This window comes from Emydura macquarii, unplaced genomic scaffold (genome assembly GCF_026122565.2).
Source record: "Emydura macquarii macquarii isolate MOO-44397 ecotype Brisbane River unplaced genomic scaffold, CSIRO-AGI_Emac_v2 contig_366, whole genome shotgun sequence".
NCBI lineage: Eukaryota > Metazoa > Chordata > Testudines > Chelidae > Emydura > Emydura macquarii.
This window is the reverse complement of record NW_027130503.1, coordinates 561,797-587,566: the sequence shown is the minus strand read 5'-3', so window position 1 is coordinate 587,566 and position 25,770 is coordinate 561,797. Positions and strand designations below refer to the sequence as shown.

General features: G+C 48.9%; 1 protein-coding gene across 1 annotated transcript in view; it reads right to left on the bottom strand.

The window, feature by feature from the left end:
* The window catches only part of ADGRB1 (adhesion G protein-coupled receptor B1), a 261,841-nt gene that overhangs the window by 80,358 nt on the left and 155,713 nt on the right, over window positions 1–25,770 (bottom strand). The window contains exon 17 of the mRNA XM_067529975.1: window positions 17,564–17,714. Within this exon, the coding sequence (XP_067386076.1) occupies window positions 17,564–17,714 (151 nt within the window). The remainder of the gene's footprint in view (window positions 1–17,563; window positions 17,715–25,770) is intronic.

Below are 25,770 nucleotides of genomic sequence, written 5' to 3'. Positions count from 1 at the left end.
CTTTCACCAATTAGAAACCGCCATCTGGCAGGCAAGGAGACAAAAGAAGCGAAGAGGAAAATAAAGAAAGAACCTCAGTGACAACACCCAGCTGAAATGGCCATTGCTTCCCCCTTCGTCCCCTGCTGCACACAGCGTCTCTTCCTATGCACAGCAAGTTGGTACACCTAAAGGGAATTCAGCCAGATCACTGGATCCCTCCCACCCCTGCTCCCTCACCTCCTTCTTGTCCCCAGACCTGGGAAAAGAAAGGAGCTAAATAGCTACCCATTCACAGCCAACACGCAGAAACCGAAGCTGCCATCTGACACCCTAGCAGGGGAAGATGATCATATTTTGGCAACCCAACACCTCCTGAATTCCTCTATTTGCCCCCAACTTCCTTTCACGCTTATGCTGGGACTCCCATATTGCTTTGATTCCTGAATGGTCATCCTGAGGGGTGCCACAGTTTCATCTTTGAAGAAAAGAATTCTGCTCTTCTAATTTTCCAGCTTAACTGTAACTCTTCTCCTGACACAGAGGGGGCTACACGGTGTGTGTGTGTGTGTAGGGGTGGGGACAGAACTGGTTTCACTCCTGGAAGGGAAGGAGGAGAAGGGAACTAACTAGTGATTAGTTCATGCAGGACAGGGGAATGGGGTGGACTGACGCGCTGCGTGACCAAGTCCATTTGGTGGACCTACTACTTGGCTGGTCATAAAAGGGCTGTGGATTGTCTTAAACTCAGTGAGGCCAAGTTCATTGCAGGTGTAACTACACTGAAGCCAATGGAGGCAGGCGAGGGATGAACTTGGCTTGTTATTCATGCAGAAGGAGGCGTGGGGTCTGTTAAATATTAAGGCAGTGCATGCTTTCCTTTGAGTCCGAATTTGGTCAAAGAGCCAGGGGCCTTCCTGGTCACCAGACGGTGCCCATGAGTTGGACTTGGGGGGTAGACACACTGCAAGGCAGGTTTTTAAAGGTTTGGTGGCGGAGGGCACGGTAGGGAGACCTGTGTTGCGCGTTCATCCCGTGCATTAGACCTGACCAGCCTTTAGCATAGCTGGAGAAGGCACGATGGGAGGTAGGAGAGAGAAAGAGTTCTCCCTTGATGTGTGACCCCACCGATCCCGTCAGCCGCGTGGTCTTGAAGTGTCAAGTGTACCCGCACCACAACGGCTCCTCCTAATCCAGACCATGGATGGCAAAACTTCCCCTTCTCCAGACGACCCTGTGTATTTCTCTGTTGCATGTTCCTTATCCACCATGCTCCATGCTATCCATGCCAGGGCTGCCTGCTTGGAATGAATAGCGAGCAGCTAGCAGAAATCCACAGCGCTGGTGACAAAGGAAAATGATCTCCTGTGACTGAACCGATTGAGGCGCCTTGTGCGGAGGGGGGTGAGAACAGGGACAAGGACGTTACTGGGTTTGCCGGTACAAGTGTTTATTGCCACAGCATCTGAAATGAGGTGGTTTCTGACATAAACATCCCCAGCACCAGCTCTGTGTGGATCTGGGAAAGGAGCAGGCGCCCTCACAGAGAGGGAGTCCAGAGGGGCTTAACTCTGCAGTACACTCTGTTAACTACAGACGAGCAAAGGGATTGGATCCAAAGAGAACTGAGCTGAACCTCTGCCCGAACGTGAACTGTACCTCATCTAACCTTCCCCCCCCCCCACAGCTTGAAAAAGCCAGGTGATTTTTTTGTTTGTTTTTTGCTTGTTTCCTTGGATTGCTGTGGGCCCTCTGCCCATTTGAACTCTCGTTAGGGAGTTAATGAAGAGCCAAACTCTTCTTAAAGTGTTTCTGAACTGAACCCCGCCAGGACGTACTAGAGACCCTAAGGGAAAACTTGATCTTGCAGGATTTCCAGCCCAAACTTTTAGAGAAGATTTGGATGTTTACCCTAAATGAGATTCTGGAGCTGGGCTCTGATCCAAAGCCCACTGCAATTAATGGGAACTGTTCCATTAACTTTAACAGACTTTGGATAAGGCCCTTTAAGACATTCACCCTTTATTACTCACTGCAGGTTGTTTTAACAGCTCTCTTCCTTTCACAATTCAGATCTCTCCAGCACCTGGCCCCTTTCTCTAGTCATCTCTTACTCATCAAAAACACACAACGATATACTCGGGAGTATCAAAACCAGCAATGCTTATCCTCAGAACATTCCAGTGAGGCAGGGTAGCACTACCATCCCTGTCCGAGCGCTAAGGAAGAGAGAGAGACCAAGTTACTTGTCCAAGAACGTCTGTGGCAGACCAGTGAACTGAACACAGCTTTCGCGAGTCCCAAGGGAGTAGCCTAACCACTCTACACACAGCCGGAACGATAGATGTACCCTAAATAGAAGACAAGAGGCCACAGAAGGATACAGACGGACAGATGTCGTCTGGGAATCTCCTAGCTCACGTGCCACCGTCACTCACAACGGTGGCGGTATGTCTCCCACTGCTTCTCCCGGAAAGAACATGCTGCCGTCTGGCAGATCTCACCCTCAGGAAATATTTATTAGCCTTCAACCTTGCTTTTGCTCAGTTTCATCCCATTATTTTTCCTGCAGTGAGGGCCTGATCCAAAGCCCGCTGAAATGAGTATGAATATCCCCATTAACTTCAGTGGGGATTTAGCACAGACCACTGAACTCCCTGCAGCCACCCTGGATATTCCACTCACTCCCCTGGTGTCCACACCCCTTGGCACTGAAACATTGTACACAACTCCCTACAAAACAAATCTGGGAAGGAACTTCTTTTGATAACAATGTGAAGCCTTCCCTCCAGACAGGAAGGATGATCCTGTGGTTAGGCTACTACCTTGGGACCCTTTTCTGCTACACAGAGTAACAACGGCCAGGGATTTGCATCAAGTGTGACATTATATTTAACAGGGTCTCATTTAACTGGAACTTTGTGCTTCCTGGAGACAATAGAGGCCTAGGAAGTTACACTAAAAACAACCCTTCCCCCTTGCCCCCCAAACCATGCCTTTGAGCTGGCATTGAACTAATGCAATGTTTGTGTTTTACATTAAGTGATGGAGTGCATTTGGTGATGATCCTGGATTCCTCAGTGAGAGAGCCGGTGATTCACACATGTTCAATCCTTTCTAAACTGGGACATTCCCTCAAGGTGAACTCATACTTGATTTACTGGCCGTTGTGGGGAAGTGACAGCTTGGCAGGCTGGCCTGCATCCTTGCATGGCTTATAGGGAATTAGGTCTAAGAGCTGAACTTGCATTCTGATTTCCATCAGCCAGTCCCGGTTTCGACATGTCTCTTCCATGTCCTTAAAACTTGGGCTTGCAGTGGGACAATGCCACGCCCAGTGTTGTACAGTTCAGGGGAGGACAGGAGACTCAAACCAAAGAAACTCCTGCCTGGGGTACGTCTACACTGAAGCTGAATGCCACATTACCAGCTCCGGTAGATGTACATGTGTACACGCACTAACTTTGATCTAGCTAGCGTGCCAAAAATAGGTACATACTCAGGTGGCTAGCCACATCTGCCACTCCAGTGCAGCTACATTCCTATTTTTACAGCACTATTTCAATCAAAATCAGCATGCACATGTCCACCCGAGCTGGAAATTACACCTCCCAGCTGTATCCTTCATCTCCGCCCTTGCCAGGACCAAACTCTGCCAAAGCTCCATGCCAACACTACCAAATCTCCCTGTATAAAAGACAAAACCTTACCCACTAAACTGACAAATCACCCCTCCACATGACAAATCTCTTCTTATTTCACCCCCTAAAACCTTCAGCCAGCCAGCCGTGTTCTCATAAAGCAACTCTCCCTGTGGAATGAGTTCAATAAAATAGGGGTTCTGCCATAGCACTAGACGAATGATTTTGTTTCTTTCATTCAACAGATCCCGAAGCACTTTACAGCTATAGTACCTCAACCACAGCACCTCAGAAAAGCAGCCACCACTATGGTGGAAGGGAATAGGGTGAGGGGAAATTTTGGCCAAGGACACTGTGAACCCCTACGACTACAAAAAGTATCATGGGTTGGTTTGTTCCCCACTCAGCCAACAGAGCCCTCCACCCCCTTTAAAAAATGATTAAAGTCACTGATTCAGAAGGAGCTGGGTCATTTGGTAAACTGGGTGCAAACAAACATGTGTTTTAATACAGATAAATGTAAACATACGCATCTAGGAACAAAGGTAGGCCTACTTAAACGATGGGGGGTTCTATTCTAGGAAGCAGTGACTCTGAAAAAAACTTGGGGGTCATGGTAGATAATCAGCTGAACATGAGCTCCCAGAGTGATGCTGTGACAAAAAGGGCTAATATGATTCTGGGATGCATAAACAGGACTTCTGAGTAGGAGCAAGGAGGTTATTTTACCTCTGTATTTGGCACTCGTGTGACTGCTGCTGGAGTACTGTGTCCAGTTCTGGTGCCCACAAACCAAGAAGGATGTTGATAAATTGAAGAGGATTCAAAGAAGAGTCATGAAAACGATTAAAGGACTAGAAAATCTGCTTTATAGCCACAGATGCAGAGAGCTCGATCTATGTTGTTTAACAGAGAGAAGGTTAAGGGGTGACTAGAGTACAGTCTATAAATACCGACACAGGCGCAGATATTTGATAATGAGCTCTTCAATCTAGCAGAGAAAGGTCCAATGTGATCCAGTGACTGGAAGTTGAAGCTAGACAAATTCAGAATGGAAATAAGATGTAAAATTTTACCTGTGAGAATAATTAACCATTGGAACAATTGACCAAGGGTGATGGTGGATTCTCCATCACTGACCATTTTAAAATGAAGTTTAGATGTTTTTTCTAAGAGATCTGCTCTAGGAATTGTTCTGGGGCAGTTCTTTGGCCTATGTTATACAGGAGGTCAGATCAGATGATCACAATGGTCCCTTCTCTTCTTGGAATCTATGAATCTACCCCATCTTTTCATTGTGATGCGTAATAATAACAATAAGCCAAATCAGGGAAAACTAGTCCACTTCAAAACAAATGACAATAAATCTGAAACTTTAGAAATTGATATTTTCAAGGGGGTCAAAACATACTGTTGTTAGCGATATGAATTAAAATGGGTAAAGGGATATTTAAAATATTTAGGAATAAATGTTTTAAAGAAATATAGATAAAAGAAACTGCTTAAGGCAAATTACCTCCCATTGTGGAATAAAATCATAAAAATCTTGGCTGAATGGAAGAAATATGACATTTCTCAGCCAGGACCTCATTTGTAAGGACTGAGCTGAAAGACCCTGCCAAAAAACAGCTTTCTCTTTCCCTAGGGAGGATCAAAAGTTGGCCCAACCCTGAGGAGATTTAACTCTGTGCTGTTAGGGTTGAAGTGTGTTTGCAGAATTTGGGAAGGTGTTTCTGAATGAAGGGCCTGATCTTGAAGCACCACTGACTTCAATGGAAGCATTAAGGCCCTGATCCTCAATGGAATTTATGTACCTACCTCCCACCAAAATCTATGGGAGTTAGGCACCTAAACGCCTTTGAGGATCTGGGCCTAAGTGATGTCCCTAGGAACTGGAGGTCTCACAGGATCGGTCCCAGTCAGCTCAGGATTGTGTTTTGTTTCTTTGTTTGTGAGGTTGGTTATTCTTTTTTGCCTTTTCCTTTTTCTCTTTGACAAGAGAGGCAGCCTTTGTTTTATTCGCTAATTAAAGCTCCTGACAAACAGCGATCAGCTGCTGTAGGATCTCAGCCTCACCAAGAAAATTTCCTTGGAGGAGGAAAAAAAAAAGGGGATGGATTTTAAAAAAAAAAATTATGACAGCTAGGTGCTCCATCATGATAAATCAAAGAGACAGGTTGGCCAGCACCTGGGGAGATGCTTGTCTGGGGACTTATAAGGCAAGTACTACAACTGGGAAGCAAAGGAGCCACTTCCAGACGTGCAGTCCAGGGACACTGGGTCTCCATCATGTTTAGAGCTGCCGGGGTCTGTAGGAAATCATCGAAAACTGCAGACGTTCTGTCCCATCCCCACCCACCCTGCTTGCTGCATTTGGAAGCCCTGTTGTTTGGTGCACTGAAATCCAGAAGGGACGATGCCCTAGGGACCATACAAGAGGGGACATTCTTGCTGTAGCTAAAAGGAACAATAGGTCAGTCTCATCTCTAATTCCTGCAATTCTCTCACAGAGCAAGGATAAGAAAGGGGAGGATTTGTAATCAAAGACATCAAGTAGGGTGGAATAATGAATGCTCCTGCCTGGGGCTGTTTGCTGTCCCTGCTACCTAATCTCTCTGCCTGGCAGGGAAGACGGATGCTCTTCCTTTTCTCTTAGACATCCTTTTCCTTCTTTGCTTTCTGCCTCTCGTGATTACCATCCCATTTTCTCTTTTCCTTCTCTTCTCCCTAGCCAGTTCGCTCTGTTTTCTTTCTTTCCTCCCCAGTTTCGCCCCTTTTGCCCTCTATTTCACAGCCCTTTTTCCAGACCCTCTTCTTTCTTTCTTTTCCCCCTCATCTTCCTTTCTTGTTTTCCTCTCTTCAGCCCACCACTCCATTCACTTTCTCTCTCCATCTTCCCTTCCTTTCTTTTTCAGTGACACTGTGAAAAGTGACTCTGGTAAAGCAGCAGCATTATACTTGCTCCATTTCCCTACTCAGGCCCCTGCATTAAGTTCCCTCCATTTAGAATTGAGTCAAAGGATGATATTTCTCAATGCCGCACATGCTGTTCCTTCTGCCTCTCACATCCTCAGCGGTGATCCAGGCTGAGCAAACGATTTATTTGACATAATCATCCCAATAATCTAATTGACACATTTGACTGTTTCCTTTGTTCCCAAATCAACTGCAAACACACTTTGATTTTCACAAGTACATTTGCAATTCGAAATGGCCACCTGGATATTTTATGGGTCTGATCCAATGATCGTTTGAAATCAATAAGAATCTTTCCATTAATCTGAACGGCTCTTGATCAACCCAAAGATGAATATATTTCACACCAGTTGTTCACCAACTATTTGTAACTATGCCTTCGACTGGTCAGCATTCATGGCTTGCGGGTCGTCGCCTAAGCCACATGGTATTGTTTCTGTTCCCAGGTTGGACAATTGAAACTTTACAAAGGGGAGGAGGAACATCAAAGAGCTTTTAAGATGACCACAAAAATGTTTCCAGTGCAAATCTTTGCACAATTGTATATTTGAACTGGTGCTCAGAAGAGCCAACATTTTCATGAACGGAACAACCAACCAAACAAACAAAATGTGCACAAATGTTTGCAGAGAATGATCAAAAAGAGTTGAATGCCAGTCAGCTGAATGTGCTGTTTCCATCTGGCTGACTATCCTCAAATAGATTTTGGCAGCATTCCCTCAGGTCTATCACTATAAAGATCCTGGATCTAATTCTCATTTATGCTAAAGTCCCTTCAAGCCATTCTGACAGTAAAGGGGACTTAAAAATGGGTGTGAATACAGTTTACTGTCATTTTAAGACTTCTTTTATTAATTATTATTTTCTGTGTATTGCAGTAGTGTCCAGCAACCCCAGCTGCGAACCAGGACCCCACTGCGCTAGGTGCTGTACAAACACAGAATAGATGGTCCCAATGCACTTACAACCTAAGTTACGCTGCTGGAGCTATTTACTGTCACTTGAAGGCTCCCTGGCACTTTCAGAGCAGTGCCCAGGAGCCCTGTGACAGCACCTTAGCCAGCAATTCTGCTGCTGCTGTGTGCGTCCAGCTCTCCAGGCTCTGCAGAGCCAACGGGACTTGTACACTCAGCCTTGCCAGGAGAGTGAGCAGATGGGACTCGCGCGCCCCTGGGGAGCAGAGCTGTTGAATAAGCAGACGCCCCTTTTCTGAACATCGCTCAGTGTTCAGTGTAATTAGCACGGCTGCCCAGTCATCCTGCCACAATTCATTATGCCAGGAGCTGGGGCCAGCGGGGACGCTCCAGACACACATGGCCTTTCCAATGGGAAGGCTCAGCTCTCGCCTCTTGGAAGAGTAACTCCTGGCATGTACTCATCTTGAGGACCTGCTGCTGCCCAACGTGCACTCCAGTCTGCTCCGCCAGGGGAGAGAAAGCCCAGGCACATGCCAGCCCACATGCTAGAATAAGGGGAAGAGCAGGACCAGAGCAAGGGGGGTCCCACATCTCTGACGTCAGCAGGAATTTTTCCATTGACTTCAGTGGTCAGGCCACAATCGAAGCGAAGGGAGAGTGTCACATTAGACTCCATGGGCCGGCATTGTCAGGGGAAATATAGGCCGCCGGGGGGGTCAACTCTGCAGTTTTCTAAGCAGCATCCTCCCAAGGGGGATGGGCTTGGGCCCTTTAGTGGGAGCTGGGACCCCAAACGGCCCATATTATACAGTTCCAGTGTAGAGAGTTTCTTCTCTTTAGCTCTTTCTCCCCATCTTCCCCACATTCCCCCTTATATTGCTCAGGCAAATAACTGTAAGAGGGGACAGAACGAGGGGCTTCCAAGAGGCACCTGCTGTGCCTTTTAAACAGAGTGTGCAATGGCCATTCAGTGAACTGCCCCTTTAATGCGGGGAGGGATTGTCACTCCGAGGAGTCTCTCTACGTTACAATGCCTCCAGATTCAATTCCTGGGCTTACTGCTTCGTTCAAGGTGGGGCCCAAGCCTACAATCGACTCTTCAGCGTCTGGCCACAATCACACTTCCCATCTTTCTGAGTGCTTTGGGATCTCCGGATGAGAAAGGCTAAGCTACGCTTTTCAGTTCTTCACCACCTCCCTCTCTTTCTCACCTCCCCTCATCAGACCAGGGCCTTCCTCAGCTCCGCTTGCATCCCTTCGGTGCGACAGACTCAAAGAGTCATTACAAGCTTTTGTTTTCTTCACATCGCAACAAGCATCTTATTTAAAAGCTAACAGAGACCTTACTGGAAACGTATTCCTGGAATTTAGGGCCCCTTTTATACAATTTGGCCAGTCCAACAGGCAATTCCACATAATTATAGCAAATAAAAATCGCCCAGAGACATCTTAATGTGCTACTATTTATTAACAATTGCTGATTCTTCACTCTGTATCATGCTCACTCCTCAGAAACCACAGGGCAATCTGTGTTTAGTAAACAGCTCTGATAGCGCTCCCAGTGCTGCGGAGTGATCACATAGTTGATTATGAATAAGTAGCGTTGAGAGAGCTTCCTTCAGTCAAGTAGAGAGCCGTAGAAATAAAGGAAAAGGAAAGATCAATTCGGTCACCTAGTCTCTCTCCCTTGCCAAGGCGAGATGTTGCCATACAGTATATTCTCCAGAGCTTTACTGACTCCGCTTGCAAATTACCAAAGGGACGAGGCTTCCATTACTTCCCTTTGGAGATTATTCCATACTCTTAAGGCCTGAACTTGCTCCTAACAGCCCTTGACTTGAAAAGGAGCAGGACTGAACCGATACAGACTCTTTCCTACTAGCCAGCTAAATGGTCAAGCGGTTAGAAGAAGTGATTGTCGGTGAGAAATCTATTCCCGGCTCTGCCCTTGATCCCCTTGGCTAAATCATTTCAGCCAATCTTTTCAAAGGCCACTTTTGAATGGCCCAAATCCAAAAACGTGGACCTTCGCTTATGAACCACACCGAGCATGAGACCGGTGCACACGGCTGCCTGCTTCCGCCTGCCTGCTGAGGACGCGGCTGCCTGTATTTCAGTCGGTGACAGCAGTGGCTACCGTGCTCCACACACAACCGCCCGCCGAGTTGCCCCCCGAACTGCTGCTCCGATATGACACTGTCACGCGCTACTGAGCCATACTGAGCACGAAAGCAGCATGTGGGGATGCCCACTTCTGCCTCCCTGCTGCTGGAAAAATCACAGGATTGGGCTCATCGCATAATTTCCGAGCAGTGCGTGAAACGGCAATTTGTCACAGGACCCTAGTCAGGACAAAGAGCTATTATTATCTCATTCGCCCTTGCACAACATTCAAATGCAGACGGCACTCAGGTGATCTGCAGGAGAGGGTGAGGGGCTTTTCAGTTAGCCATTTGTTGGCTGGCCAGGTGGCCCATCTATCTTTTGAATCTTGGCTCTTGCCCTGAGACAGGAGAGTAGCTGTCTCCCAGCCCGTCCCTTCAAACATATTTTAAATTCCAAAGGGGAAGTTTGGAGCAATTATGAAGATGCAGCCATTTCCTCAGAGGAAACCTGATAATGATCGGGACAATCTTTTGGTGCAGTCTCCAGTCCCTTCCATGACTGCTGAGTCCAGGCAGGGACTTAGGGAGACCCTCTGTGGTGATGGTAGGAAGCATCTGCTCTGAGAGAGCAGGAGAGAGCCACAGGGTCTATCTGAATCCAGCAGCCTCAATTAAGGGTCCCCTTTCTATTCATTACAGCCCAACCCCATCTCCTCTCTGCACTACCCAGCTGATGATCTTGCACCCTCAACTCCCAGCACCTTCACTGCAGGAGCACTCAGCACCCGGCAGAACTGGGCCCTGCTAGACGCAGTCATGCAACCGCCATCCACTTACAAAACGAGGTCGTGGCAGACTGGGAAAGGGAAGGGAGGAAAGGAATCCAGATTGTGTTTGTCCTGATCTAAGCGACGTCCTGGGCGGACGCCAGCCGACAGCGCTCCACCAAAGAATTCCAAATCACCACGCTGTTTGTTTTGCTCTTTACGTGGCGCGTTGGTGAAAGACACCAGACCGACCGCCCTTGGGAGGGGAGGCCTCTCCCCACAGAATGGGCCATGCAAGCTTCCCTCCACCCTCACCCCACCGGGTGTGAGCCCGGCTCTCGTGAAGGGACCAGCCAGCGGGGAGCTCAGCATCCATGACCCCCTCAAGTCTTGGCTTCTCTAGGAGGATGCCAGCCGGGGGCCAGTGTGGCAGTAGTTTTAGCACGATGAGCTGTTTCTTTTGGCACCGCCTGCTCCCAGACCTTGGGCCTGCTCCGTGCATGGATGAGCCAGGTGCCTTAACAGAGGACAATTCTGAGTTCATGCCAAGCTCCAACTCTGCTCCCTTTATTCGCTCATACAAAGGGAAAAGGCAGCACAAACCACGCCGCAAATGACACTCAACCTTCTCCAGCAGGACCTCCAATTGGTGGTCGAACAACAAAGGGTGCTAATTAGTGCCAGTAACGATGATGATTCGTCTCTGTTAGGACTCAGGGGGAGAGAATTGGCTCAGTGAAGAGCTGTGGGCCGGTAATGACTTGAGGTGATTTCTGACCTGAACTGGATGTGAAGCAATGACATACAGCAACTCTGCTTATCATCTCCAGTCCTGCGAGACATCACATCCCCCACTGGTTGACACATGCACTGGAATTTTAAGCCACAGAACAGATCTGGTTTGCTGAGCATCACAGGTGCTTTGCACCGTTTTGATGACAGCGACATCTTCATCTAGGAGCAGTCTGAGGTGCCCATATGATCAATCCCATCTTCGCCCTCTCAGTCAGTACAAAACACAGAAATATACCAGCATGCCGCATCACCAGGGAGTCATGTTCTTAACCTCTCCCCTTCCCAAGGAAACATTTACCTCCATGTGCCACTCAAAACACAAGGCCCTGGTCCTGATTCTCATCTCACTAACGCTGGTGTAAATCAAGGGTAAACACCCCCACCGCTAATAGATATACAATAGTGTAAAGAAGGTGTAAGTCTGATCAGAATCAGCCCCGCTAGTTTATTGAGTCGTCGATTCCAAGGTCACAAGTGACCACTCTGATCATCGAATCTGACCTCCTGTATAACACGCAGGCCACAGACCTTCCCTGAAAGTGCTGTTTGACCTAGAGGAGATATTTTAGAAAAAAAACACCCAGTCTTGATTTAGAAATTGTTAGGGATGGAGAATCCACCATGATCCTTGTTTCAATAGTTAATTACTCTCACTGTTAAACGTTTTAACCTTCATTTCCAGTCTGAATTTGCCTAGCTTCAACAACCAGCCAATGTATCTTTAATCTTTAATATATCTCTTTAAGGCCTTCGCTTTATGGCCTGTTATATTAGCAGGCCTGACACTGTGAGTGTAATTAGCAGAGCAGAGAGAGTAATCTCTAACGAATGCCGTGCAGCCTCTTTTTGATTTTCTTTACCTTATTTGCCATTTGCCAGTTCGTCCCTGGTTCACAGACTGTTCGCATGTCGCTAACCATGAATATTCAACACACATTAAAAACGTTAACCCTTTTGATTACTTTTGATTGAGCAGGTAACACACATGACATCATTTCTGCTCCCTGATTGGATAAGCATTATTCTTAGCATCAGGTTGCTGGCTCAAATATGCATGTTTGAAATCTGCTTTCCGTTTGCTTTCCATTCATATCCTCTAATTTTGCTCAAGATTTGCCATTTCTGCCAACATTCCTGCCAGTTAACTCATCCACCAGGCTATTCATGGAAAGCAAAAGTATTAAAGGGCACTAGCACGGCTGAAGCTAATTCAATTCTGTTTTAAGGGAGCAGATATTTGAGGGAGGGAAATGATTTATTCTCCTGGCCCGAATATTTGCTAATTCAGGGCCAACCCATGACACTATGGAGAGGGAAAGACGATTTAGACAGCTTGGTGGGTACCAACTTGCAGAGGGGCTTCAGAAGGCTCCCAGGGCAGGCTGGAGCATCTCAGAGAGACTCTGCTCACCCCTCCTGCAGCTCTCAGTGCATTTCTGTCCCCCTCCCGGGCACAGAGACACGCCTTCTACCCATCTCTGATGGTTACTTTCCAGGCGGGAAGTAACGGGGAAGGTGGGGGAGTTTGGTGTCCTTGCCAGAATCCCCCCTCGGTAGATGAGGTTCCCATGTGGTGAGCTATGACTGAGCACATTTGCTAGCTGAGTGACCCTTCCTGGTGATAAGCCCTCTCTTCCCGCACTTCAAACTCAGCGGAGTGTGATCCCTAACACCTGCAGATACAACAGCCTACCTCAATTATACCAGAAACGCTGCATGAAGCCGGTGATAGACAACAGGCCCAAGCCAGCCCTGGTGAGAGTGGGCATCACTCCGCTGGCTTCAGTGGAGCTGTCCCCGCTAACACCAGAGGGTGAATTTGGCTCAGTATTGCTAATGGTGAAGCCATGAATCCTGCAAAGCTCCCTGCACTTGGTCAGATGAAGAAATATAGGGTGACACAGCATCTGCCTGCAGAGGAGTCACTGCCAGGACCCTGCAGAACTCACAAGGTTCGGCTTCTGAGCAGGGCAGGGCAGGGCAGGGCAGGGCGGGGGGGACTGCTGCGCTGCCGTTCGCACCCCCAGAGTTTCATATTGTGCATTTAGGATTCGCGTGAAACCAAAATGCCAAAGCAGAAGCTCAGCAAAACTTAGCCAGGTTTTGAGTCAAAGCCACGAGCAACTACCAAGCCATCCAGCCGACCACAAACAATTATCCCTAGCTTTTACACAGTGCTTTTCTTCGCAGAGCTCAAAGTGTTCTACAAGGAGAAAACTGAGGCAGAGAGAGGGGAAATGACTTGTCCAAGGTCATCTAAAAGGAGAGCAAGGAATAGAACCCAGGTCTCTTGTATCGCCACGCAGTGTTCTACCCACTAGGACTCACTGTCCCAGCTTTGAAGGGGTGATCACTGCTTATTACACTGATCATAACCCTTTCACTGTTACTTTCTGCTCCCTCTGTCTGCTTGTTGTATCCATCTGTTCTCTCTCACCATATTCTTAGATTGTCAGGGACTGTTCTTAAGTGAAACGTGTGTACAGCACCTCACACAGCGGGACACCAATCCCTGATTAGTGCCTCCAGGCAGAGCAAGAACAACAATAATAATAACAAGAACATCCATCCATGGCACCTGGAATTCAGTCTAAAATCTCTCCAAACTCGCCTCATGCTTATCCCACTTTGTCTCCAAACTCAAACCAGTTTCTCTTCTAGACTCAAGTCAAACTCAGCCTAGGGTCACCCCAGATTCACTTTGAACTGGACCCAAATTCAACCCCGTGTCACAGAACCACTCACAAACTTCCATAAATTTGGTCCAAGTCTGTAATCAATCCAACATCTCAGGTGCGGCTCCATCTCTACACACTCAGAGGCACAGATCTGCAGCCACTGTATACTGGCGTAGCTCCATCTGGCCCTCAGAATCCACTGTAACTTATTATCTCTGCAGTGCTTTAGGGATACAAGAAGCATGTAAAACACGGTTGAAAACCAGATTCAATCCTGTTTCTGTTTCAAAAGTATCTAAGAGAAAGTTGGCCGTTTAAAAAAAGGTAAATACATTTTCAGATTGTATTTTCTGCTTCCAGGTAAATAAAAGAACTGCTGAAACAACAGACAAGCACATTCCATAGAGGCTGAGACCACAAAATAATCCTATGCTCCTCCCAGCCAGATCCTCAAAGCACTGAGAGGAGCCTGCAGAAGGGCTAATCATGCTGAAGAACTTCATCTAAACAGCTACAAAATGAACATGTGATAGAGAAATAAGCCCCAAATGCTTCCCCTTACCACTTACATTAGACCTGGGGATCCAGTACAGAACGACCACATAGGATTAGCATTCAGCCAAAGGGACAGAAAGGAAATACAATGTGCTCCCTTGTCCCTGCTACCCAGATTTTCGGGTATAAAGATTTTTGGCATAAGGCTGCCCTGTCCCACCACTTCTGCAAGTGAGAGAGTGGAAATGAATGCTCGTCTAAAACACACACCAAAACTCAACACAAAACACTTCTGAGACCAGGAAAATTTCAGCCAGCTTCCCCTTTCCACTGTCTTTTGTCTTTGCCTCTCCAGATCTAGGTTCTGGGTCCAGCACCAGGGGTGCTGAAAACCCAGAAGCCCCAGGAAATCTCAGGAGATTTCCAGCCCAAAGACTCAATTTTAGAAGATCCTGAGCAGCTCAGAGCCCCTCTACACCCCCTAACATCACTGAAAGGTTAGAATCACAGGATCCCACCCCAGATTCACACATTCAGGAGGTTTGCACCAACTGCTGAATTTGTGGGGGCTTGTCTGAACTGAGTTCGAATCCCAAAACTTTCTAGGCTCACCAACAGCTGTTGCTGGTGGCTCAAAAGATGCAGCTTCCTAGCGCTACAGGGGAAAGAACAGCACTTGGCTCCTTATATACTATTGTCACATTCAGAGTCCTTAACAACCACAAATGCTTGTAGTTTTGCAACCCACCCCAGGGAGAGAGGTATCATCCACATTTCACAGAGGGGGAAAATGAGGCAGAGAGCAGTCAAATAGAGTTACCCAAAATGGGATAGGCCAGGACGGTAAAGCTGGCAGCAGGACGAGCTGGGTTTTACAAGGTTCTGAAAAACATAACATCACCCAGCATCGTTTCTGGGCTTTGCTTCAACAATAAATGAGAGAACAGCCAATCACCAATTTCTTTTCCTATTGATCTCCCATGTTAGCCCTATAATAGAGTCTCCCTTACTTAGCGAGTGAGCATTTCTGAGCAGCCCAGTGTGACATGGCCCCAGACGCACACATAGCACTACCTCTTGGTGATGGGGAGAGCATGGTGCTTACTTTAGGCCTAACGCCTTTCCTGACGGTCCAGCTGAGATGAAACACACCGAGCGAATACAGTGCAAATGCAGACAGGCCTTGCCTCTGATCTCCACCGTTTTAACTAAGTCCTCTAGTGTGGATGGAGTTAAAGTGGTATAAAGGTGTTTATACCAGCGCAGCTTTACCCAAACAACACTGTAAACACCCTGAAACCAATAAAACTGCATCCACACTCGGGGTCTGCATCAGTTTTACTGTCAGTTTTTCTACCGTACAAACCAGTACAAGACATAGCCTTAGTCTCGCTTATAGCCACCTCCATTTTACCCAGGCTTTCTACTCCTTTCCCACTGCATCTTCACAAGGAAACCTCCACTACGTCCTCCTCCCCAGCATCAGAGGGGGCTGGTGGCTTCCACTCAGTGAGTCCCTCTCCTGGGCTCTCTCTGCTTCCTGTATCCTAGCTATCCCACCCAGAGTGTGGACATGTGTCATGGCAAGAGTCCAGTAGAGTGCCACCCTCCGCCCCATTGCAAGGGAAGGTGCACACCCCAGTCACCATCGTGGCTATTACTGCAGATGGAATCTGGGACTTTGCAATGCAGGAGCCTGAGCCTCTATAGTTTGAGCTAAAGGGCTGAGCTCCCAAGTGGGCAGCTGCAGCAGACTCGTATCCTCAGGCACAGGGAGGAAGGCGGCGTAACACACGCAGCACAGCGTGTTGCACGCACACCACCGAGTGGCAGGTGCTGGGCACCGGCTGGCACAGCTGAGCTCAGCCTAGAGCGCTAGCGCAGCTGCCCCAGGGAGGTTGGGACTTACTCATATAAACCACTGGCCCAGCAGGTTGCCTTCACCCGGGCAGGATTTCACACCGATCAAATCCGCACAGTTGGGATCGGGACGACCACTGCCCATGCCGCGAAGGATGGGGAGCAAGGGTGGTGCTTGTGCCAACGTAACCATTTCTCGCTGGCCGTTTACAGGCCTTGCCAGGAGATCGAATTCCCCCCTCCCCCTAGTGGGATCCACAATCCCTTTCAATGCCGGCAGGATCAAAAGGGGCACCAGGGACGACTCCGCCAATCACTCTCCGCCACTGGTGAAGCTGTTTCAAAGTGGGTTAGCAGCTGAACCTGCCTGGGCCGAGGCAAAAAACAGCCAACACTGTGTCTTTAAAGCCACTTCAGCCACAGATGTTGTTTCCATAGTAACTAGTGGAGCAAATACATTAGTGTTTCTAATAATAAACCAAACCTTTATCTGGGAAAATGTGCTTCCCCCGCCCCTTCTTCCTTCCCCCTCCCTCTTCCTAAATTAACCCGGCGCTTACGGAGAGAGGTGTAATTAGTAAATAATTGCAAGGGCCTAGTAAGTCCCGGTGCCCGAGCAGATGGAAGTGTCACATGAGGGATGGTGTTCATCTGCGAATCGATGCGCGCCTGGGGTCTGCGCAGAAATGGCTGCATTTGTATTTCCTTTTAAACCCCCCAAAGGAAGGGCCTGGGGATGACTCCATGCAAGCCTGGGAAGCATGCCCGGGCACCGCGCTGGCCTGCGCTCTGCGTTCCAGCAGCCCGGGCATGGCTTCACTCCGCAGCTTGACTTTCGCAGATGCTTCTCCTTGAGACCCAACCTTTGCTTCCCTTTGCAGAAAGCAGCAGAAACTTCACACACACACAACACACACAACACACACACACACAACACACACAGCCTGCTGCCCAGCCCCAAAACAACCACCCCGTCGCCAAAGCAACAGAAACCCTCCCAGGAGCCACTGGTCGGGCAACCAGAGATGGCCCCGAGGGTGGAAAGGATGCAGAACCGGAGGGGGGGGGTGGCTTGCAAAATCCGACCCGTGCAAAGATGAAGACGTGCAGCCCCCCCCCCCCGCCCCCCCCCCCAAAGTCCTCCCACCGATATTCAAATGCACGGTGCGGGGAGATGCGGTCACCGCAGCGCACTCACACCCCGCTCCAGCTGCATCCCGCTCCCTGGGACCGGCAGAGCATCGTCCCCCGCTGGATGCTGCGCGGTGCCCAGCCGGGGTCCCCCCCCCCCCCATCTCCGGGCTGCCCCGGGCGCTCACCGCCGGCTCTCTCTGCAGGGGCAGGACTTACCGGGTCGGAGCTGAGCTGGGCTAAGATGGCGAAGGTGGAGAGTTTCTCGCAGAGGCATTTAGTGCGGGAGGAATCGACGGGGACCGCTCGGCAGCCGCGCCAGGACCAGGCACCAAGCTGGGAGGGGGAGGGGGAGGAGGAGGAGGAGGGTCTGTGCAGGGAGGGGGGGCAAAGTGCAGAGAGACACAGCGGCAGAGGGGGGGGGGGAGCGGGAGAGGCAGAGGGAGAGGAGGCAGCAGAAAGAAAAAAACCATCACCGACAAAATGCAAGAGACACGGCACAGCACGGACCCCCCCCCCGCCCGCCGGGGGACCCCCCCCCCGCCGCCACCCGCTGGGAACCTCGCCCCCCCCCCGCCCCGACACACAGCCCCTCCCCCAGCAGGACCCCCACCCCAGCACACTGCCCCTCCCCCAGCAGCACCCCCACCCCGGACACAGCTTCCACCCCCCAACATCACCCTCACCCCAGCACACTGCCCCTCCCCCAGCAGCACCCCCACCCCAGGACACAGCTCCCCTCTGCTAGGAGCACCCCCCACCCCCAAGCACACAGCCCTTCCCCTACCAGCACCCCCCTACCCCAGGACACAGCCCCCTCCCCTAGCAGCACCCCGCAACCCAGGACATAGATCCCCTCCCCCACCACAGGACAGAGCTCCCCTCCCCCAACCTCAGCCCCACCCCCAGGACGCAGGTACCTTCCCCCAGCAACACCCCCCATGCCAGGACCCAGTTCCCCTCCCCCAGCCCAGCGCACACAGCTCCTCTTGCCCAGTGTCTCCCTCCTCCAGACACAGGGCTTCCCTCCCTTTCTCAACCTCACAATCCCCCATCCTCCATTCCAGCACACAACTCCCCCCTCCCTATCCCCATAGAAAACCACCCAGTGGCCCCCTCCATCCCCTCCTGACATCTCCCTGTTCTGGCTCCCATCAGGCTCCCATCTATTTCACCCACTGCCAAGACTGGCTCTGCAATCCACACCCCCCCCCCCCCACACACACACACACACACACACACCCAGATCTGGGAGCAGCGGGAGGATTGATCAGAGAGGGCTGAGCCACCAATCACGCCTACCCTGCAGAGGACTCAGGGACCCAGGGATCCGGACCCCGTGAGCTGACACACAGGCAGGGCAGCTGGCGGAAGACAGAGCACAGGAGGACCTGAAGGTGGAGAAACACCCCTGGGCATCCATGCAAGATGCACAGAGGGATAGGCAGGATGGAGGGTTTTTGAGTCAATCCCCCAAGGCAGGCAGCCAGGGCTAATCTCCTTGGGCTTGGGGCTGGCTGAAGGAGGCTGCCGCTGCTGCTAGGAGAATGGGATGGGAGGAAAGTGACAAGGTACTTGGAGGAGGGGAAAGAAGCCAGGAGGGAGGCTCTTGGGCGTGAAAAGCCGGCTTGTTGCATCGGTAAAAGTGACCTCGGTCAGCAAAATCCATCCTGGGGATTAGAGAGAGGGAGAAGTTCTCTGTGTTTGGTGCCAGTGCCAGAGAGCCAGGAATGTGGGACCCCCTCCACCTTCTCTGGGACAGCTCCATCATGCCCACAGCAGGCTTTGCTCAAGATCAGTGTCACACCCTCATCTCCGGCCTCCAGCCTCCTTGCTCCAACCGCCAGCAGAGGCTGAGAGAGCAGAACCCAAGAGAGATGAAAAAGGCCCGCAGCAGCATGGCTCTCCACTACAGACTGCTCTCCGGTGCTCTGGTGGGGCTGGTTTTGCAGGTCCCAGGCAACAGCGTTCTTTCTTCGGGCGCCTGTTCCACAGCCTCGCACATTCTCCCTAGTATATAGTCGAATCATTCCCTTTCTCGGCCTTTACCAAGTTACTCTAGGGGCACATCTATGCAGCAAGTAGATACGAGCCAGCTGACTTGGATTTGCGGGGTGGTTTCACTGCTGTGTAGATGTCTGGGATGGGGCTGGAAACTGGGCTCTAGCACCCTCCGAGGTGGGAGGATCCCAGATCTCCAGCCCATGTCTAGAAGTCTACACAGCAATGAAACAGCCCCGCAGCATGAGCCTGTGAGCCTGAGTCAGGTGGCTGTGTAGAGACATCCCCCTAATCACACACCCCAGGATAATCCTAAATACAACCTAGGTCTGCTTGGCAACTGAGAGTATGTCTACACTTGAATTATTGTTCCTCTAGCACGGAGAAGCCTCGACCGAGATCTGCACCCCGTTGTGCTCAGCACTGTACAAACACGTTGCAAGAGATGATCCCTGACCTGAACTGCTTACAACCGAAATGGACAGGACAGACAAAGTCTGGGAGGGGAAACTGAGAATTGTCACCCATGTTCTTTGACACAACTGTGCAGTCGAGTGCGGCCTGGACATAAATGTGTGCTGCTGATCATTTTGCTGCAGCTTAGGGTGAAACACAACTTTTGTGTCCTGCCACAAACCTTTGTGTGGCATCCGTGCTAGAATTTTCAATCGTGTTCGTTAACCCACATGACGCAGTGATCAGTTCCCCCTCCGGGCCAATCCACAGAGGATAGGAGCTATTACAGCCACAGTTACAAAACCTTGGCTCTTTCTCTCAAGTGGTAACAGCTCTTGCTTTTTGCGGTGGAGGTCCCGCCGGTGATGACGGCCATCACACCGGAGCACAACTGAAACGTCAGGTAGACATTTTCCCCAACAGGCATGACACTACCAAAAGCTGGGTTGAATGACACCAACTGTATGCACTGAAGGTTAACCATCCGTCATCTCAATAAACATTCAAGCGTTGCTTTCCCAGGCCTAATACTGAGCTCGGGAGATGGAAAAAGAGAGACATAGAGAGAGTAAAGGAATCGCGTCGCTTTTTAATGGATTTTTTTTTTTTAAATAAATGGGGAAACTCCATGCAACTCCATGTGTCACAACCTTCCACAGCTCTAACGCGTCCGCTGTGAGGGCCAGATCGCCCCCTCTCAATGATTTCATGGATGGGGTGAAAACAACGGGAACTGTTGGAGGCTGGGTGGGATGAGCCTATGTGCAAACTACCCGGTCTCCATCAGAGCAAAGGGCAGGACATCGCAGCAGTATCTCAGGGAAATACCTGTGAGAATTAATGCCACACTCCAGCTGTGGGGTGCTCTCTCTGCACGGTCAGCCTTCCTCCGAGGAGAGACCTAGTGAAGAGTGCCAGCAGAGAGCCATAAAGGGTGCAGCACCAGATGGAGCCATGCTACAATGGAGCCCAGGGTGTGTAACAGATGGATTGGACTTCTGCACAGATGCCCTTGCTATGTGGCAGTTCCTTGCAGGTCGCAGGCTAGCCGTAGCCCAAGAGGTCCATACTGCTCCTACAACACAGCAATCCTCTCCCCCTGTGACAGAGTGGAACCTACTTCCTCAGCATCCTTTTGCCTCCTCCGTGGGAAATGCAAAATCTGGGCCCTGGTTTCAGAGGAAGAGCTGAGAGAAGGGTAACTGAGCTGAAACTGAAATGCAAAGCTCTGAGCATTAACAGAAGAAAGCAGAATCAAGGAACTCAAATGGCCCCTTCTACTACTGAACCCAAAGGGCAGCTGGGATGAGGCTAAAAACTACACATTCCTCTGTATCGCCTTCGAACCAAAATACCCTTACAAAAGCAGAATAAAATGGCTTCCTCCATTGAGATCAAGTTCAGGAGGCGGAAACAGCCTGGTGGAGACATAAGAGAGCACAGGAGACTGGAGTGCAGGAAGATTAATGATGAGGAAGTGGTGCTACAGGATGGAGGACAATAACAGTCACATTTGATAATGAAAATAAGGACTCGGGTCAGACAAACAGCTAACATTGATTGTCACCTAATTAAAAGAAAAGATATATATCACAGTTCTGAGTATAGCAGTTACTGGGCACTTTGAAGCAATGTGGAGTTCCATCTAGTAATGAACCAATACCACTGTTAGGATTTTTTTGTTCTTAAGGTACGTATAAAACTCCTGTTTATTGTACTTAATTATGCTGGCTGTCAATTTCTCCTTATGTCCTTTTGCTTCCCTTATCAATTTTCTACAATTCCTAGCTTCTGATTTATAATAATTTCTATCAACTTCCACTTTCTTCCACTTAAAACTGCTTTCAACTCCCCTCTAAACCATTTTGGGTTTTAAACCAATACAGCCTTTGTTCTCAGTTGTGAAATTGTGGCATCTAGTAAAATGTTCTTTAAAAATTCCCAATTATCATTCACATTTTTCTATATAATTGTTTTCTCCCAAATGATTTGACTCATTGCAGTTTTCAGCTTTGTAAAATTGGCCATTTTAAAACACCACATATATATTAGTGGTTTGGACTTTATTATATTTACACTTAACAACTGAATGGATACATTTGTGTTAGTGATAGGCCTGGCCCAAAATCCCAGCACCAGCTACCTCTAAGCTTCAAAGAAGACAGGGTATCGATCTGGGCTGTCCATCTCTACTGGGCCAAACTGAATCATCAGATCCAAACACTCCTGCACTTCAGCAGAGTTCCCATCCCCGTTTCTAGATACAGCAAAGTAGCTCATACATCTAAACTTTAAAGCACTTAGTGGGATGCAGGAAAGGAAACATTTCATAATAACCACTCTTCGCTTTTATAGGACCTGATCCAATGCCTGCTGAAATCAGTGGAGAGAATCCCATTGATTTCAATATGCATTGGATCAAAGCCATATAGCTCTTCTATTAAAAGCCACTCTACATTACCTAAGGGGCGGTACACTCTACATTACCGAAGGGGACATCCTGGGTTAGATGTTCGGCTGGTGTACATCGGCACAGCCCACTGAAGTAAGTGGAGTTCTGTGGATTTACAGCTGCTGAGGATGTGGGCTCTATTATCAAAGATCACTGACTAAGCATCTCAACCATCTCAAAGTACTAGGTGCTTCCTACAGGATGTTAGTTCGACCCCTTGATTTTAAACTCCTGAGCATAAACAATGTCTCTCCTTCCCATATCATTTCCCTCATCTCCATTACTCTGGTTTTATTCCTTCAGCATGTCTGTGACATGGCTTGGGAGGGGGAGGGTGGAGGAATAAACATGCTGTTAAAAGAACATTTGCGAGTGATGTGGAAAAAACAGCCGATTCCCCTGACAATAATCACAGTGTTCCTCTACGGAGTGTTCTGTCTTCAAAGCACTTTGCAAAATGATCTGAAGTCAGTCTCGAGCACAGGACCAATGCAAGATCTGTGGAGTACTTAAACCTAAAAGGCCGTTGTGCTTGACCTCTGCACAGGGATGGATTTCACCCACAACTGAATCAATCCACGCAAAACACACGGCAAGGTAGGACAGGACGTATTATTACCCCCACTTTCCAGGAGGATAGACTGAAATAGTGCATTACCAGCTCTTGATATTTTGTGGCAAGGCTTGCAATATTTGGTGTTTCGATTCAAGCCCCAGCTCGAGTCAAATGATTTATATGTGAATCTCAGCATTCAGTATTTTTTTTTTTAAGTTTCTAGCCCTCTTGATTGCAGAGAAAAGCCTAAAAAACATGACCCAAGAGTGACCAAACAGATCAGAAATCCAGGAGGCAAACTAAAACCAAAATGTATTATTTTAATATCTGCTGATTTTTAAGCCAATCTCATGATTTTCGGGAGCCTGATTCATGACTGTTGAACACTTGGGGTTGACCGGGCTGTGGGGACTCACCTAGAACCACCAAGAGAGTCGCTGTTATAGCAGAATGCAAACAATAGAGAGCGGAAGCCGCCACACAGGCTAGATTGTGCCATTCACTTATGCAAAATTCCCATTGGTTCCAGTGGGATTCTGGGATTCTGACTGCTGTAGGACCCTACTTATGTGGTGTGTGCAGTCCGATCAAGCCAAACCACGGTGTTCTTATCAACAGTGTTCAAGACATGAACACCTCCAGGAAGCTGAGTCATTTTGCAGTCAATGGGACACTGGGCAAGAAGAACAGAGTCTCTATCAGAGCCAACGGAGCCCTAGACCCTAGATCAGTGGGAGTTTTCCCTGCGTAAGGGGATGTGGGGGCCTAGCAATTCATATAGTTCAGCACAGAATGAAGTTCCCAAATTGTTTCTCCATTGCACACTGCAATAGGCACATTGCCGCTCTGCTTAGAGTAAGCCTCTGCTCAGAGTGACGTTACGAGGTGCAAGGAAGGACTTCATGACAGGCCTGATCCAAAGCTCACAGAAGCCCAATGGGGGATTTCCAGTGAGTGTTTCAACAGGTCTGTGATGGGCTGTTTATTCCACACAAGGCAGAGCCAGTAAATTAGGATAATTAACCTGAGAGGTTGCACTGCACCTGGGGAAGAGCCAGGGATTGAAGGACAGATTGAAGATGGAGCCCAGCTGGGGAGGAACAGGAGCCAGCAGGTATAAAGCCAGTAAGCTGACAGGAGCTGCAGGGGACATAGGCTGCAGTCACTCTCTGAGAGTAGAGTGGGTGTTTGAGGTGATGGAGTTCAGTCGTCTGCAGTCACTCCCCAAGAGGAGAGTTCGAGCTGGTACACCAGAGAGGGAGAGCCAGAAGCTGTAGGAAGGATTCCAGGGAAAAAGCAACAGGGTCAGAGGGAAAGCAGACCACAACTGCCGGGTAAAGGGTCCCTGGACTGGTGCCCAGAGTAATGGGTGGGCCTGGTTCCACTACCAGCAGCTGGGGAAGTGGCACAGACCAGGCAGTGGAGCACAGACTGCCAAGGACAGGTGTCCTGTGGGATTTGGTATCCCAGAAGGACCACAGTGACCTGGCTGGAAGGTTAAATCACAAAGAAGGAGCACCCTGAGGCCCAGAGAAAGAGAGACCACTTGGGCAAGGAAAGGGGCGTTGGACCTGGGTGGAACTAATCTCCAGTTATGGCCAGTGGTAAGACCTGATCCTGTAAGCAAAGAGTGCATGTGCAGGTACCATATGCAATTTAATACTGAGTCCTGGTCCTCATCAGCCAGGTCCTTGGTTTGAGTTAGCTGGCTGGTATTTAGTTCTAACTTCCCAGGAGTTTATCTGGGGTCCTTTCACCATTTCAAAAACAGAAGAAAATGGGTCGAAATTAAAACCAAGGGCAGCGGGGGTGGGGTACCCAGGGGGCTGTGGGATGAATCATCAGTGAAACCTTTGATTCGGCAGGAGTGTGCCCTTAGCTCTGTGACAGAAAACCACACGCTCATAGTTGTGAGGAGGAAGGAGGGGGGGAATCATGTGAACCCCAAGGACAAAGAGACATTAATTAGGGAGCTCCAAAGATGTAGGTGAAATCAGAGGAAATGTAGGTGGAATATCAGGAAAACTGCCTAGTAGTGAGAGCTAACAGGCTGGAACAGCCAAAGCGGAGATGTGGAAGCTCCAAAACTAAACGGAAGAAAACATCATGGGGTGCTGGAAGCATTAGCAGGACACCTGCTCCATGGGTCCAGATTCATCCCTAATGTAATTCCAATGTCTTTTCAAGAGAGAAAAGTTGAACAATAGGTTTCCATAAGAGATATAAACACTGATGATCTGATTCAGGAAAGCAATTAAGCACACAGTCCCATAGACTTCCATGTGAATTAAGCACATGCTTAAGGACCTTCCTGGATAGTGATTAATAACAAATGAAGGGCTTTCTTGTAGGAACAGGCATGGAACAGAAAGAAGCTTTAAAACAATGGCGTGTATACTTAAGGCTTAAATAATATGTAAATACTTCCCGATTCACAGGGACTTTTTTTGTCCCTCCCTACTAAAGCCACAGGTCAGTCAAGTGCTTGGCTGGGATCCATCTAGCAGCTTGATTGTTAATTTGGAACGCTGGAGACCAAGGCAAAGTTAATCCTTTTTGCAGGATTCCCAAAAGCAATTTCCATTCCAGCGAAAGGCCAGCACAAAGCTGCTTCCGAACACTCTAGAAGCGTGAGCGGTCTGCCTTCGTACAACTGGCTTGGAATAAAATTCATTTTGTCAGGCCACAGTTTCTCCTGGACCTCATAGTTGGTTTAGGAAGTTAATGAGTCCCGGGGAAAGGAAAAGCTTTCTTCCTTTCCTTCTTTCTTTCAGGAAAAATACCGGATAAAAAACATGTAATTGGAATCTTCAATCAGCGACAGAATTCTGTAAGTTTACAAATGAAAACAAATTACACTTTAAAGTGGAGTGGAGCCAAAATCAACCTCCAGTTTCAAACACTGAGGAAGTTCTGAACTTTCTGATCCAAATTCCAGGGTCAACTAGAATTGACACCATA